We start from the raw sequence: 16,993 nt of genomic DNA, 5'->3' as shown, positions 1-16,993 counted from the left end.
TTTATATTTAGTCTATTTTCTAACCTTTCCCTCGAGGTGAAGGTAATTACGTATGTCAACATGTTGGCCCACCTCGTTTAGCCAGTTTATAAATTTCATGTGCTCACACAGTGACCTGTCACCTCTCGGGACTTTTCTGGGTCCAGCCGATTTCGGCTCAGACCAGGGTTCCCATAGTTGACGGTGAGTCAAGCTTGGGCTGCAAAATCTAGGCTTTCAGGACTGGCCCAGCAGAAGTTGGTGTCCAAGAGACAATGTAAGGCCTACAGCCTGACCCAAATCCGGTCGAAGCGCTAGACTTATAGTCCCACATCGACTGCCACAAAGGATTTTATTAGTTAGTCCATCAGAGCTCGTGGTCCTCGGCCACGACCTTTCTTGAACAGGATCTGTTCTATAGGCTCGTACAACCGTATCCTTGACTGCAAAGGAGACATGCAACTCAGTCTGGCGGATGATTCTTGACCTCAAGGCTAGATCGTGATTAATGGTAAGAATCCTTGGGAGTTCTTGCTGTAGAGGATCATTCTCACACGATTTCGAACGCCTGGGATCAATTCTTGTTCCCAGGTAAGCAATCTATAACTCTTATTTATGCGGTAGCATATGTGATGAAAGATTTTATGGTCCAGGTACGTACTTGGGGATCTGAAACTATCACGGTGAATCAAGAAATCATTCACCTAACTTTGCCTTCTTAGAGTCCACCCTTTTCTTTGTTGCATAAGCATATCGCATAAATTTTATTTCAGTTGATTCATAGATCCGTCCCTTGATTCCATGAATAGTTTTTAATATGCATTGAAGCCGTTTAGTTGGCGAGGTTTCTTCCGTTTCTTTTGACCAGAAATGGTTGCAACTCAGAATGGTAGATTGAAGAGGAGATAAAAGCTAGTATGTTTTAGATACCTATGTAGGCGATATGAACTGGGTTTTGGTGAAATGACTAATAATCTCAAAGAAGAATCATGAGTGATTTGCAATTGCTTCCATTCTAAACCCAAACATATATCAAGTTTAGAGGGAAAAGAAAAGATGGACCATGGCCAGAGGCAACACTTAACGGCTCGATCGGTGTCGCAGAAATCAAAGATACTCGCTAAATCTTCAAGTGCCCAAGCTAGAAGCTAATGCTTTTAGATCAAAGACTATGACTCACGAAGGAAATATGAGATAATATAACTGCCTTTTCTCTCACCTAAAAACAAGATTGCGAAACGCATCAACTTTTTTTGTTTTCAAAAATATTTAAAATTTAGAACCAGAAGTAATGCGAAACAGAGCCTAAACTTCTTGTTTGGAAAACAAATCAAATCATAGTTACACTTCATTCCCCTTACCATTATGCAAGACTGCGATTTTGATATTATTTTGCTTCATGTTGCAAGCCAAGAACAAGCTTACCTGGGAGTATCTACATTTAACTTGGCCCTACCCCTAATAAATATGTGATAAAAATATTTATATTAATTCAATATTATCTCTAATAAATACAATTTATATTTAGTCCATTTTTCAACCTTTCTCTCGGGATGAAAGTAATTACATATGTCAACACGTTGGCCCACCGCGTTTAGCCGGTTTATCAAGTTTGGGCTATTCAAAAATCTTCCATGTGCTCACAGAGACAGAGAGAGGGAGGGAGAGAGAGATCACCAGTTGGGACTTTCCTGTGTGTAGCTGATTTGGGCTCAGACCAAGGTTCTTATAGTCGATGATGAGTGAAGCTTGGGGTGCAAAATCTAGGCTTTCAGGCTTGGCCCATTAGAAGTTGGTGCCTAATTTTAGGGCTGCAGCCTGGCTCAATTACAGTCGAAGTGCTAAATTTATAGTCCCATATCGGGTACAGGAAAGAATTTTGTTAGCTAATATAATAGAGCTCAGGGTTTGCGGCCACGACCTTGCTTTAGAGGATCGTTCTCAGGCGATATCGATCGCCTGGGATGGCCTTGAGGTTGTCTGACAGAGTCCCCTCTTTTTACCTTTTTGCCCGTCACAATTTTTGATCAATTCTTGTTCTCAGGTAGCAATCAATAACTCTTATTTATGTAGTAGCATATGTGATGAAAGATTATATGGTCCAGGTACGTACTTGGGGATCTGAAACTATCGCGGTGAATCAAGAAATCATTCACCTAACTTTGCCTTCTTAGAGTCCACCCTTTTCTTTGTTGCATAAGCATATCACATAAATTTTATTTCAGTTGATTCATAGATCCATCCCTTGATTTGAGCTTTGTTTTGCTCGGATTCCATGAATAGTTGTTAATATGGATTGAAGTCGTTTAGTTGGCGTGGTTTCCTCCGTTTCTTTTGACCAGCAATGGTTGCAACTCAAAATGGTAGATTGAAGAGGACATAAAAGCCAGTATGCTTTAGATACCTATGTAGGCGATATGAACTGGGTTTTGGTGAAATGACTAATAATCTCAAAGAAGAATCATGAGTGACTTGCAATTGCTTCCATTCTAAACCCAAACATATATCAAGTTTAGAGGGAAAAGAAAGGATGGACCATGGCCAGAGGCAACACTTAACGGCTCGGTCGGTGTCGCAGAAATCAAAGATGCTCGCTAAATCTTCAAGTGCCCAAGCTAGAAGCTAATGCTTTTAGATCAAAGACTATGATTCATGAAGGAAATATGAGATCATATAACTGCCTTTTCTCTCACCTAAAAACAAAAACTTGCGAAACACATCTACTTTTTTGTTTTCAAAAATATTTAAAATTTATAACCGGGAGTAATGCGAAACAGAGCCTAAACTTCTTGTTTGGAAAACAAATCAAATCATAGTTACACTTCATTCCCCTTACCATTATGCAAGACTGCAATTTTGATATTATTTTGCTTCATGCTGCAAGCCAAGAACAAGCTTACCTGAGAGTATCTACATTTAACTTGACCCTACCCCGATTAAATATGTAATAAAAATATTTATATTAATTCAATATTATCTCTAATAAATACAATTTATATTTAGTCCATTTTCCAACCTTTCTCTCGGGGTGAAGGTAATTACGTATGTCAACACGTTGGCCCACCTCGTTTAGTCGGTTTATCAAGTTTGGGCTATTCAAAAATCTTCCATGTGCTCACCGAGAGAGGGAGGGAGGGAGAGATCGCCTCTTGGCCTTGGGACTTTCCTGGGTGTAGGCGATCTGGGCTCAGAGCAGGGTTCTCATAGTCAATGGTGCATGAGGCTTGAGGTGCAAAATTTAGGCTTTTAGGCCTGGCCCATTAGAAGTTGGTGTTCGGGATACAATAATTTTGGGGCTGCAGGCTGGCCCAATTTCAGTCGAAGCGCTAAATTTATAGTCCTATACCGGCTGCAGGAAAGTATTTTGTTAGCTAATATATTAGAGCTCGAGGTTTATGGCCACGATCTTACTTGAACATGATTTGTTCTATAGGCTCGTACAACCATATCCTCATTTGCAAAGGAGATTTCGATTGCCTGGGATGGCCATGAGGTTATCTGACAGACTCCTTTTTTTTTTTTGGCTCGTCACAGTTTTTGATCAATTATTCTTCCCAGGTAAGCAATCTATAACTCACAATATTTTTCTTACTCTTGTTTATTTGTATAATATTTTCCTGAAAGATTCTCGATAAGATCCCTTCGAAGAAGCGAGAGAGAGAGAGGGGGCGGCCATGCTTCATAGACAGTTCGATGGAGCTTCTTCCCTCTGAATCCCTGTTCTCGATCGAGCTCCCAATCTCAGATTCGCGGGGCTCAGGGCACCGTGCCGCTGACCGTGAAGCAGATCGCCGGAGCCTACTACGCCGGCGATGACAAGTCCATCCTTACCGTCAATGGCTCTGAAGTCACCAGCGTTAACAGTCCCTCCTCCTCCACCCTCCCCTCCCTTCTTCTTGGAAATCCCTGATCCCAATCCTAATTTCTTTTCTTGCTCTTGGTTTTGGTTGGGCGACTACTACAGGTCAGGCTATTGGGTCTGATCTTGAATAAGGCGGAGAGTGTCGCTGACATCTCCTTCACCCTTGATGACGGCACGGGCCGGATCGACATCAATAGATGGTGAGGAAATATTTTGTTTGCTAAATTATAGTCCCATATCGGCTGCAGCAAAGAATTTTGTTAGCTAATATATCAGAGCTCAGGGTTTGCGGTCACGACCTTATTTGAACAGGATCTGTTCTATAGGCTCGTACAACCGTGTCCTTGATTGCAAAGGAGACGAGCAACTCAGTCTGGAGGATGGCTCTTAACCTCAAGGCTAGAGCATGATTAATGGTAGGAGTCCTTCGGAGTTCTTGCTGTAGAGGATCGTTCTCGGACGATTTCGATCACCTGGGATGGCCCTGAGGTTGTCTGACAAACTTCCCCTCTCTTTTTTTTTGCTCGTCACAATTTTTGATTAATTCTTCTTCCCAGGTAAGCAATCTATAACTCCAATATTTTTCTTACTCTTGTTTATTTGTATAATATTTTCCCGAAAGATTCACGATATATTGTATTTATGAAATCAGTTTTCTCCATGTATTCCAAATTCAGAAATCTATCGATTTAATTCGCTTATACAGAGCTAGTGTGAGGATTGATGTTCGTTGACTGACTTGCGGAAAATTCTTTTCTTTTCTTTCTTCTTTTTTCTTATTTTTGGGGACACCCGCACATTCTTTCATCGCCATGAGAAGTTTACCATAATACTTTGAATGAGGAAGATGGCGGCTGATTTATGGCCAAAGATATGTGCACACTATTCCCCCATGTTCTATCTTAATGAAAATGCTCGCTGATTCATAGTTCCAAAATTTCAGCTGTTGTTTTCTGTGTTATATGATGCTTTCTATTGCCCATGTTATATGGGATGGTCATGCAAGAAGGAAATATGAAAATAGAGTTTATGGTAGGAAGGTGTTTGATATATGGTCTAGCAGAGTGACATAGCATGCAAATACTGGATGCGAACAAAGAACTTGTTTTTCACACACCAAAATACCTTCCACAGAGTTTGAAGACTTGCAATCTCATGTGACTCTCCCAGTTCAATGCTGTGGATCTGATCAAATAAGTGTTAGTTAAGTGATCCACTCTCCATGTACTCATAGTGCTTTCACCATTTTATTGAAGCAGAATCCAAGAGAGCCTGACCAAGTTCTTCAACTGTACCAACTTCTGCCATGACTTGCTCCTCAGCTCTTTGGAGGACCTTAACTGCTACCTTCGGATGTCCTCAACGGACTTCTCGATCGGTTCCATTTCAATTGTCGAGTCCTTGTGCATTGCAGATATCAGTTGTGTGGTTGTGATGGTGCTGCTGTCTATCTGCCTTGAAGCATTGATTGACTGCATTCTGATCTTATATATGGACACCCCTGACGGTCAGTATCGCCATCACAACTAGCCCGATGCCACCCACGGCTATCGTCGCTGTAAAAATTGATAAATTAGATCGTGAGAATTCAAAACATGGAAAAGGAGTTCTCATGGACTTCTTATTGAAATAGGGAGTTGGTTTGCTGATTGTGATAGCAGCCTTGCCAACAGTCAGGCCATCTGAACTTGATTAAGGGGGAGTGTTGCTTGGAGAACTTGTTTTGGCATATCTTTAGAAGTTGACAGAGTGGGTTTGGAGAGGCAACTTCTATCGGATCTGCTGTTGTGTTGCTAGAGATCCAACTGTTGAAGCTAAATTAAAATTCCATCTGGGCATTAGCCTATGATGATTAGAATATAATACATCTCTGAATCTTCATTTGTAATGATGACTTTGGAGAAAAATATGGATAGAAAAATTTGAAGTAATTTATTGAAGCAATAAATGGCATGAACATTAATTTAGATATAGTCCAGTTCGGAAGAACTAAGTTTTACTCCCACATAGAAGAGGTTTGCGGTTTCAGCATGGCAACCATGGATTTAAAACGATTGGCTATATTATAGTCAGCTAATCTTTTAAGTTTGGCTCATTTTTATGGGATATATCTTCTTTGTTTTCGCCCTTCCAATTGGTTTCCTTTTTTTCCCCCTTTTCCTCCCTTCTTCTTCCTCTTTCATTGTTGTCGCCTTCTTTGGGTCATTCTTTTTTACCAAGATTTCCAACTTCAGTCCACGAAATTTGCTTTAAGTCCTCTGTAATGACACCCATCATAGCTCCATTACTTTTGGTGTTCCCGACCCTCAATGCTTCCGCACCTTTAATTATCAGAAGAAATTTGGGAACCTCATTATAATTGACCTTCTTTAATCCTCATGGTACATGATCTGTGCAGACTCAATTGTGATCATTATTTCTTTAATTCTACTATCCTGACCCCAAAAAATTCTGTAAGTATATATTTCTTGAACTGGATTGTTTTTAACATCCTTATCAATGGAGTTTTTATGTCGTGCATGAACCCTTTCTATTTCCCAATGTTGTCCTCCGTACAACATTGCGAACCTTTGCAATATCTTGCCAACTCAAACGCCTTTGCCTCACAACATGAAGCAATTACTCAGTTATAACTTGACCATAGATCTCCATCCATATCTATATATTCTTGATGTTGGAATAAATGTGATGGACCTGAACCAAGTGAAAATTAGTGTGAAACCACAGCAAGGAAATGTATTCAACAATAACTAATAAATTGATTTGGCAGCCTGCCCTTCTGTATTTATTTGTTACCACAACCATATCATAATACTGCAATTTAGAAGAAGATATTTTAGTTTGATATGCCATTTGGAAGCCTCATTACTCAGCAATTAAGATTTCTCATGACAAGCACATTGCAGGAGCTAGCTAGGGTTTACTTGTTTGAACTTATATCACTAACAAAATTTATAACTATTCTAAGTAAATAAGGAATGTAGAGGGAACAAAACAGTTTCGGTAATTCAGTGCATGATAGTTGGTACCATAACACCAGAAGCAGGAAGGATGAAGTTCCTTTCCAATTCTTATTGAAGTTTGATTGCTTACCGGCATGGAAAACACCTAAATTTGGAGCAACTTTTTCCATACTTATAATATTTATATTCTCCAGATCCAGTATTAGTTTTTCATGTCCTTTATATCCATCAGGCGCTGATTGACTTCTCTTTACCATGATGATGTGCTCAACATAGCTGATGTTGATTAGTGGACCTGCGTATTATCCACCTTGCTATGGTAATCCTTGTACACAAAATCTTCTTCTATTAACGTAGTATTTATTGCTTTGATCTCAAAAAACTTGTTTTTCTTCAGAATAATCAGAGTATTCGAAAAAGACTTTTCCTTCAAAAGCTTCTGCTGATAATTGGAGGTAAACTGCAAAGTGTAATCAGTGTGCTGTAAGCAAAGGTCATCACATGTATTTCTGTTGAATCTAATATCTACTTGCTCCCCTCACTTCATGACCTATGCAGGCGGATTACTTTCTAAGACGAAAAAGTAGAAAAAGTAAAATGTCATGATTTCTGCATGCTTCATGCCAGTAACTCTTCTTCTTCATCGATTTAAGATTACGTAGTAAGTAATTCAGTGATTCTTTGCTTTTATGTGCATTACAGAATTTTGCGCAACTAGCCAACTATAGAACTTACTCTTGTGCCAATTTATGCAGTAGCATATGTGATGAAAGATTATATGGTCCAGGTATGTACTTGGGGATCTGAAACTATCACCGCGAATCAAGAAATCATTCACCTAACTTCGCCTTCTTAGAGTCCACCCTTATCTTTTTTTGATAAGCATATCACATAAATTTTATTTCAGTTGATTCATAGATCCATCCCTTGATTTGAGCATTGTTTTGCTTGGATTCCATGAATAGTCGTTAATATGGATTGAAGTCGTTTTGAGGTTTCCTCGGTTTCTTTTGACAAGCAATGGTTGCAACTCAGAATGCTAGAGTGACGAGGAGGTAAAAGCCGGTATGCTTGAGATACCTATGTAGGTGATATGAACTGGGTTTTGGTGAAATGACTATCAATCTCAAAGAAGAATCATGAATGACTTGAAATTGCTTCCATTCTAAACCCAAACATATATCAAGTTTAGAGGGAAAAGAAAGGATGAACCATGGCCAGAGGCAACTCTTAACGGCTCGATCGGTGTTGCAGAAATCAAAGATACTCTCTAGATCTTTAAGTGCCCAAGCTAGAAGGTAATGCTTTTAGATCAAAGACTATACTCATGAAGGAAATATGAGATAATATAACTGCTTTTTCTCTCGCCTAAATCTTGACAGGGACTGCGAACTACAGCAGTTGAAGACAAGGATTCTATTCCACAGTTTCTTCTGTTTCTGGACAAAGTCAAATAACAAAACGCTCCAAGCGAGCAGCCTCCTTTTTTGGGCACAAAACAAGGCTCTTGATGAAGATCAGACAAAGGTTTGAGGTGAAATGGAAAAGGAAGCCAAATTTGAGCTTAATAGCGTTCAGATACAGTGTCAGATTTCCCTAATCCCTGGTTGCTGAGCGATCTTGCAACAGGACTCTCTGCATAGGACATTTAGCTATATCAAGTATGTGATGGCTTCCATTAATATTTTTTGAAAAAGCTAGTTTTTTAAATATACTTTGTATTCAATTTCTCAACCACTCTAGCAAACTTTATTAACAATGAGGGATGTTAATGCCCATCAATATCCATTCAGTTTACATTCCAACAGTAGAATATGGTGTACATGGTTCAGAAAGCAATGAGAGATTAATTGGCAGAAATTTTCAAAATAAGTTGCTGCCTTTCAAATAATTTATGAGAATAAAGGCATTTTATTTCAAAATGAGTGCAACAGTATTCATGATTGTGCTGCTTGGATTGTATCGAAACCTCACCCAAGATCCGGATCATGAACTAGTTATTGTGATTTTGGTTATAGAGGCATATCTGGTTCGTAAAGCTTATCCTTGTTCTTGCAAGTCCTACCATCACTTCTTAAACCTCTGCCCCTTGATCACTCCAGACTGGCTCATTTTATGAGATTGGGATCTTCCATTCCAATGATCGGGTTGTTGGCTCCTTAAACTTTTGGAATTGCATGAGAGGGTCCTTGATAACCTATGTGCTGATCTAATATATGATTACAGTTGCTGAAGCATTTGGTTATCAGATTTTATGGATCTTATGTAATCTTCTAGATTGTTATCTTTTGATACATATGCTGTAACAAGACATTAGCCTCAGCTTGCTTGACTAGCGTTTTTCCTGTTTGGTGTTTGCTTTTTTGGCTTCGACCTTGGTTTCGAAACCTCTTTCTGCTGTTCTTTATCCTCATAGTACTTCCTACCATGAAGTTTTCATTCTTATCTTGGATAGGCATTCATTTGAAATTCAACCAATTTGGGGGACTCTAGTAATGAAATTCCTATCCTATCCAAGGGGATTATTAAGGTTCCTGCATGAACATTCTTGGTTGCTTGTCCGTATATGCCTAGGTGTCTGATCTTCTGGCTTGAAAAGCAAGGTGTCTGTCTTGCATAGGTGTCCGATCTTCTGCCCTAGCTTTCCTGCGTGAAATTCCTAGGTAGGTCTAGTTGTTTGCTAGGATGTCCATGCTGCAATGTGCCCTGAATTCTTCAGCTATTTTATGATGGCGAAACTTAACTGCTGGTTTGTGTCTGCAATCGTACAACTTTTACTATGCAGACCACACTGCGTAATAGCATCTGACCTTCAGCTACTTTTAAATGGTGAGAACCCATCTCCCAGCTGTGTCTGACCATCCTAGATTTGCCCAGGTTTGTATTGCATAGTTGCACTTCTGTTATGATTGAACATTAGTTGCATGGCTTTTCATTCGTGTATTACTTAGGATTGTACATCTCCTGTAGTTGATTGGAGGTTTGGTGTTATGGACTCAACTAAGCTTGATCCCAAACTAAGTGGGTTCGGCATTCGGTATTATGCACTGCAGCCTAGATGGCTGAGAATTAACAAAATTCATTTTGTTGCAGATGGAAGGTGGCAAAGGTGGTAAACCAAAAGAACTCACCAGCAAAGGGCAGGCCGTCTAATATGTTAATAGTAAGATAAATCCTCCATCTCTCTTTCATTATTTCTTCCATTTTCCTTCTTATTTCTGAATCCAGTATCTCTTATTATTGTGCAGCATGTTGCGCGGCTTACTGATGTGTGATTGTAACAAGAGAATATTTATATCATTGGCGCCATTTGTATGAGTATGCCGAGGCATCGAAGGGGTCTCCATTCATGACCACCACCTAGTTTTAACACATCATCCAGCAGTGCCAATTATATTGCAGCAGTCCAATTGAGGTGTAAATGTTTGACAAACAGGACTGCTATCGTCTCATTTGTGGTCACCTGTCAAGCGTTTTTTTTTTCTTATGCTCCATGAGAGCTGGTGTATCTTTGTTCTGAGTTTTGTTTTGAACTGTTAAGACATCATTAATCACCTGTCAACGAGGCTATTCGATGGAAATTTTTATGTGGACGCTAGATCAGCCATTTCGGTTGTTTGGTGAGAAGCCCCCAGCTCTTATGCGAGCCTCTCTGTTTAAACGTCCCTTCACCTTTATGACCGTCATTTCTTGTCAGCCGAACCATCCTTCTGTTAAGAATCAGAAGTCATAACGAATTTGAAAACATGAGGGGATTGGTTTCTGTTTAGTATCCGCTGGATGTCACCTGCTTTTGGTTCTTTACATGCGCTTGCAAGTGCTTACGTATTCTTTTGGCAGCAAGGTTATGTTAAATTTTAGTTTTCTTTGGTGGCAGATGGTGGTGGTGGTGACTACAAATGATTTTAGTTTTTCAAAAAGCTTTAGAAACATGATATTTCGGCTTCCCAAATTTTTAGAAACTAAAAAAATTTCAGAAAACTAGAAACAAGATTGCGAATTGCATTGATTTTTTTTGTTCTCAAAAATATTAAAAATTTAGAACCGGAAGCAATGTGAAACAGAGCCTAAATTTTTTGTTGGGAAAAGAAATCAAATCAAAGTTACCCTTCATTCCCCTTGCCATTATGCAAGGCTACGATTTTAAGCCCTGAACAAGCTTACTTGATATTATCTACATTTAACTTGGCCCTACCCAGAATAAATATATAATAAAAATATTTTTATTAATTCAATATTATCTCTAAGAATAAATACAATTTATATTTAGTCTATTTTCTAACCTTTCCCTCGAGGTGAAGGTAATTACGTATGTCAACATGTTGGCCCACCTCGTTTAGCCAGTTTATAAATTTCATGTGCTCACACAGTGACCTGTCACCTCTCGGGACTTTTCTGGGTCCAGCCGATTTCGGCTCAGACCAGGGTTCCCATAGTTGACGGTGAGTCAAGCTTGGGCTGCAAAATCTAGGCTTTCAGGACTGGCCCAGCAGAAGTTGGTGTCCAAGAGACAATGTAAGGCCTACAGCCTGACCCAAATCCGGTCGAAGCGCTAGACTTATAGTCCCACATCGACTGCCACAAAGGATTTTATTAGTTAGTCCATCAGAGCTCGTGGTCCTCGGCCACGACCTTTCTTGAACAGGATCTGTTCTATAGGCTCGTACAACCGTATCCTTGACTGCAAAGGAGACATGCAACTCAGTCTGGCGGATGATTCTTGACCTCAAGGCTAGATCGTGATTAATGGTAAGAATCCTTGGGAGTTCTTGCTGTAGAGGATCATTCTCACACGATTTCGAACGCCTGGGATCAATTCTTGTTCCCAGGTAAGCAATCTATAACTCTTATTTATGCGGTAGCATATGTGATGAAAGATTTTATGGTCCAGGTACGTACTTGGGGATCTGAAACTATCACGGTGAATCAAGAAATCATTCACCTAACTTTGCCTTCTTAGAGTCCACCCTTTTCTTTGTTGCATAAGCATATCGCATAAATTTTATTTCAGTTGATTCATAGATCCGTCCCTTGATTCCATGAATAGTTTTTAATATGCATTGAAGCCGTTTAGTTGGCGAGGTTTCTTCCGTTTCTTTTGACCAGAAATGGTTGCAACTCAGAATGGTAGATTGAAGAGGAGATAAAAGCTAGTATGTTTTAGATACCTATGTAGGCGATATGAACTGGGTTTTGGTGAAATGACTAATAATCTCAAAGAAGAATCATGAGTGATTTGCAATTGCTTCCATTCTAAACCCAAACATATATCAAGTTTAGAGGGAAAAGAAAGGATGGACCATGGCCAGAGGCAACACTTAACGGCTCGATCGGTGTCGCAGAAATCAAAGATACTCGCTAAATCTTCAAGTGCCCAAGCTAGAAGCTAATGCTTTTAGATCAAAGACTATGACTCACGAAGGAAATATGAGATAATATAACTGCCTTTTCTCTCACCTAAAAACAAGATTGCGAAACGCATCAACTTTTTTTGTTTTCAAAAATATTTAAAATTTAGAACCAGAAGTAATGCGAAACAGAGCCTAAACTTCTTGTTTGGAAAACAAATCAAATCATAGTTACACTTCATTCCCCTTACCATTATGCAAGACTGCGATTTTGATATTATTTTGCTTCATGTTGCAAGCCAAGAACAAGCTTACCTGAGAGTATCTACATTTAACTTGGCCCTACCCCTAATAAATATGTGATAAAAATATTTATATTAATTCAATATTATCTCTAATAAATACAATTTATATTTAGTCCATTTTTCAACCTTTCTCTCGGGATGAAAGTAATTACATATGTCAACACGTTGGCCCACCGCGTTTTGCCGGTTTATCAAGTTTGGGCTATTCAAAAATCTTCCATGTGCTCACAGAGACAGAGAGAGGGAGGGAGAGAGAGATCACCAGTTGGGACTTTCCTGTGTGTAGCTGATTTGGGCTCAGACCAAGGTTCTTATAGTCGATGATGAGTGAAGCTTGGGGTGCAAAATCTAGGCTTTCAGGCTTGGCCCATTAGAAGTTGGTGCCTAATTTTAGGGCTGCAGCCTGGCTCAATTACAGTCGAAGTGCTAAATTTATAGTCCCATATCGGGTACAGGAAAGAATTTTGTTAGCTAATATAATAGAGCTCAGGGTTTGCGGCCACGACCTTACTTGAACAGGATCTGTTCTATAGGCTCGTACAACCGTATCCTTGATTGCAAAGGAGACGGGCAACTCAGTCTGGTGGATGACTCTTGACCTCAAGGCTGGAGCGTGATTAATGGTAGGAATTCTTCGGAGTTCTTGCTGCAGAGGATTCTTCGGAGTTCTTGCTGCAGAGGATCGTTCTCGGATGATTTCGATCGTCTGGGATGGCCCTGAGGTTGTCTGACAGACTCCCCCTCTTTTTTTTTTTGCTCGTAATTTTTGATCAATTCTTCTTCATGCCTTCTCCGGCGTCGGCTTCATGCCTTCTCAGGCCACCCAGGCCCCCGATCCCTCCTCCTTCTCCCCCGCCAAGGTACCCTTCACCTCTCTCTCTCTCTCTTTCTCTCTGTAGAGATCGCGATCTCGATGTCTCGACCTCTGAATCCCTGTTCTCGATCGAGCTCTCAATCTCAGATTCGCGGGGCTCAGGGCGCCGTGCCGCTGACCGTGAAGCAGATCGCCGGAGCCTACTACGCCGGCGATGACAAGTCCATCCTTACCGTCAATGGCTCTGAAGTCACCAGCGTTAACAGTCCCTCCTCCTCCACCCTCCCCTCCCTTCTTCTTGGAAATCCCTGATCCCAATCCTAATTTCTTTTCTTGCTCTTGGTTTTGGTTGGGCGACTACTACAGGTCAGGCTATTGGGTCTGATCTTGAATAAGGCGGAGAGTGTCGCTGACATCTCCTTCACCCTTGATGACGGCACGGGCCGGATCGACATCAATAGATGGTGAGGAAATATTTTTTTCTAATAATTTCCATTGTTTGATCTGCTATTCATGGAATCTTCACTGCTTTGTACATCTCACTGTCCAAATGCACAGGGTCAATGAGTTCTCGGATGCAAATGAAGTGGCTGCAATCCAGTAAGCGCTATTGATTGCTTTTTCTAATTGATGGGTTCCCGATATCTACTTCTTGATCGTGTTGTGACGGATTTGCTCTGTTGGGGTTTTCGTTGGGTGATGATAAAGAAATGGGATGTATGTTAGAGTTGATGCTCATATGAAGGGGTTTCAGGGCAAAAGACATGCCTTCTCTGTGGGGTAAAAAATTTCGATTCCCCCGCCTTTAGGTTGGTTTCAAAACGTTACCTTACAGTTGATGTTTATTCGCTCTAAATTAATTGCTTTTTTTTTTCCAGTATGATGTTCCAGTTGCACCTTTTTCCTTCACTTCACTTGAAAAATGTGCTCTTAGTGTTGTTTAAAGGTCTTGTTCCATATCAGTTTCATCAAATAGCTTTTAATTTGTTAATTTGTTGTGAAAATTTATGATGAGGACTAATGTAAAATTTATGCGTCTCTAATAGACGCATGGATTAGGCACTAGATATGTATCTAGCATCAGCAATTTAATGTGCCATGATTGCCTCTTCTTGAGTCATGACAGGTGCGGCAAACCTTTTTTTTCTCAGGAGCCTGTTTGATGTGAGTAGGGCATTGGCTGAATGCCTTGCAATTTGGTGATGACTTCAGATCTTATGTGTCTGTTCCCAACTTGATGCCGTTAGTGTCTGTTCTTCCATTACATTGTTTATAGGTACAAGTGCGGGAAAGTGCGAGGATCTTGCTTCTTAAGAAATAAGCTCGAACAGGAAATTATGAAGTTGTTAGCTGACTGAAATAACTTTCAGAACTTATCAGTTTTATGGAAGAAATTTGGGAATGTAAATTGTGCAACCGACAATGTTGAGGAAGCCTGAAGAACTCATAATGGCCATGTCAGGAACGTATTGTTAGTGGGCTTTTGACTGATCTTATGTGTCCAGCTTTAGACCTAGATGACTATTGATGATGATACGGCAGCAGCAACAAGAACAACAACGGAATGAAATTGGAGAAAATGCCTTTTGTTCATTTGCTCATGTTATGTCAAACCTTGTGTAATAAGTTGTGCGGATAACATCATCTAACAATTATTCAATATTTTATTATTTCGAGACTTCGTTTATTTCTTATATTCCATTGCTCGTTCCCTATTAGTGTTCCTTGGAAAATTATTTCTTCAAACCTGAAGATAAAATGTCTTATTCCCATCCTATGCTAAAATTTTGAATAAAACAAACTATGCAATGCAGTCATAGATTCAGCTCATAATGTTCTAGTCTGTATCTTAGAAAATTTTAAGATCAACCAGCTATTTGTTTACTGTGATATATCTGAGTGATTTATGTTGATTAATTGATGAGACTAGGGATATCCAAAGAACTATTCAAAGGAGTAATTCCCATGAATGAGGAGTGCCGCTATGCTCCATTCTTTTGTATGTCTTGAAGTTATGCTTTTACACTGCCATGAAAAAGTGACATTGGTTGATGATTGTATATGGAATGACAAAAAATACTTTTTTGTGCACATCTGATAAAAATTACATTCTTGCAAAATACATGCGATGTGACAAAATGTGAAAGCCTCTTTTCAGAGCCAGGTCAATGTTTTGGTTTTCCTCGAAGAAAATTTCTTTGGCTTCAAATGTGTATTGAACTATCTATGGGGACTAAATATCACTTAGAAAAGCATGGATTCCTATCAAACATATTATGCTGCCCCAGCAAAAGGAAAAAAAAATGGTTAAGTAGGAAGAATGTGCCCTTAAAAGTTTGAATACCTGTTTGAAATTTCAGGAGATGTTGGTTGCTTTTATGCAGCCTGAGGAAGGTTGTGTCTAGCTGTTTGCAAGAATTATTTGCAGAAGTTTTCAGAATTATAGTGTTCTTAGCTGAGCATATGAAGATGCAACTATTTTACTGGAATTAAACCTTCTTTTTTTCTTTTATTTATTTTGACTTTGCCTGGCTCTTCTTCGGAATTGTCTATGTAAACATCCCGAAATGAGAAATTTTGAATCTTGTAAGTTCTAAATGAATGTTATTTATCTGAACTTGGTAGAATTCTACCCTGCTCTAGGTCCCACAATTTTTTTAATATCCCATTAATCTGACTAGTTCGAATGGTCTTGTGATCTGTTATTTCGTCATTGTTCACTGTGACATCATAGCACACTGTGACATCATAGCACGTGTTTAATCTGGTTAAAGAAAAATGAAGGAGAACTCAGATGCTGTTATGTCACATACACATTGTCTTAGAGGTTAATATTTCCAGAAAATTTTCCTTTCATGCCTAGGACACATCAGTGACTGAACATTCACATAGGTTGGAACAGCCAGTCAATTCAGACATGGTGTTTTGTATGATGTAAACCAATTGGTTATTGTGATCTTTAAGGATCTCAATATCACATCTTCTATTTTTTGGCCTAATTTCTTTCTAAAAAATATTAAATATATCACATCTATTTGACTCAATTTCTTTCTCAAAAATACATCACATCTGTTTTTTCAGGCCTGTGACTGACTTCAATGATATTGTGCTCCACTTCATTGAGTGCATATATGTACATTTTGAGACCGAACTGAAGGCCCTTGCATGTAGAGAGGTGCTTATTGTCCTGTACATAAGAGAGAAATTGTCCCTGCATATTTATATCTGAAAACAGTATAAAATACTAACAAGTTTGGTTTTCTTTTGTTTTTTGTTTCTTTTAAATTAAGGTACGGAAAGGTGTTCCAGCTTGGATGCAGACAAATCCAATCACTAGTACCCCTTTTTCTAATAGAGTGAAAGGATATCATGCTCCTCTTGCGAATCAAGTAAAGCCACTGTGATTTGATTTTCCCCTTCTTCATAATGACTGTTTGAGCTACATTATCTAATCAAAGTAAAAGAAAGAGCTATGAATTTGGACAGTTGGCTGATAATCTGCAATTTCGGTCTTTCTCACTAGTCTTCAGCTTTTTCAAGCACGGACAGATCTGGAAATGATGTGTACAACTTGGTTTTGGGAGTTTTCCAGGAACCAGCAATCCTGTAAGTTATTTAGATCGTCTAATATATAAATACATACACATATTCGCAGATACATACAATTATATAAGGAAGCATGCATCGGTTCATGCATGTGTTAGTTGAAGGACGTTACTTGC

At 39.3% G+C, this 16,993-nt stretch overlaps 1 protein-coding gene, 3 non-coding genes and 1 pseudogene across 35 annotated transcripts in view; all 5 read left to right on the top strand.

Annotated features, from left to right (window-relative positions):
• The first annotated feature begins 368 nt into the window (after positions 1–368).
• LOC148700759 (small nucleolar RNA U3) lies at positions 369–573 on the top strand. Its single transcript, XR_015971626.2, has one exon. It is a non-coding gene; the product is annotated as a small nucleolar RNA U3 (small nucleolar RNA).
• Positions 574–2,065: 1,492 nt separating this feature from the next.
• LOC103698986 (replication protein A 32 kDa subunit B-like) overlaps positions 2,066–16,993 on the top strand; it is a 32,969-nt gene continuing 18,041 nt past the window's right edge. For 16 of the 32 annotated variants that reach the window (XM_089926308.1, XM_089926304.1, XM_089926303.1 and 13 more), the window contains exons 1-7: positions 12,933–13,179; positions 13,638–13,735; positions 13,830–13,871; positions 13,980–14,051; positions 16,353–16,446; positions 16,562–16,660; positions 16,795–16,877. In XM_089926308.1, the coding sequence (XP_089782434.1) occupies positions 13,078–13,179; positions 13,638–13,735; positions 13,830–13,871; positions 13,980–14,051; positions 16,353–16,446; positions 16,562–16,660; positions 16,795–16,877 (590 nt within the window). In that variant the 5' untranslated portion in view covers positions 12,933–13,077. Of the gene's footprint in view, positions 2,085–3,725; positions 4,042–4,153; positions 7,124–7,201; positions 7,260–7,362; positions 7,592–12,897; positions 13,318–13,418; positions 13,736–13,829; positions 14,052–16,352; positions 16,447–16,561; positions 16,878–16,993 lie in introns of those variants that run through there. The other 16 variants (XM_089926316.1, XM_089926315.1, XM_089926314.1 and 13 more) reach the window with 9 other exon arrangements.
• LOC113462032 (small nucleolar RNA U3) lies at positions 4,136–4,345 on the top strand. The gene has a single exon (XR_003384271.3). It is a non-coding gene; the product is annotated as a small nucleolar RNA U3 (small nucleolar RNA).
• LOC148700765 (small nucleolar RNA U3) lies at positions 11,432–11,636 on the top strand. Its single transcript, XR_015971627.2, has one exon. It is a non-coding gene; the product is annotated as a small nucleolar RNA U3 (small nucleolar RNA).
• Positions 12,959–13,194, top strand: LOC148700757 (small nucleolar RNA U3; annotated as a pseudogene).

The sequence above is a fragment of the Phoenix dactylifera genome, chromosome 11, assembly GCF_051530095.1.
Source record: "Phoenix dactylifera cultivar Ajwa chromosome 11, Ajwa_hap1_PhDact_Kaust_v1.1, whole genome shotgun sequence".
Taxonomy (NCBI): domain Eukaryota; kingdom Viridiplantae; phylum Streptophyta; class Magnoliopsida; order Arecales; family Arecaceae; genus Phoenix; species Phoenix dactylifera.
The sequence above is the reverse complement of the archived record's forward strand: the minus strand, read 5'-3'. Positions and strand labels throughout refer to the sequence as shown.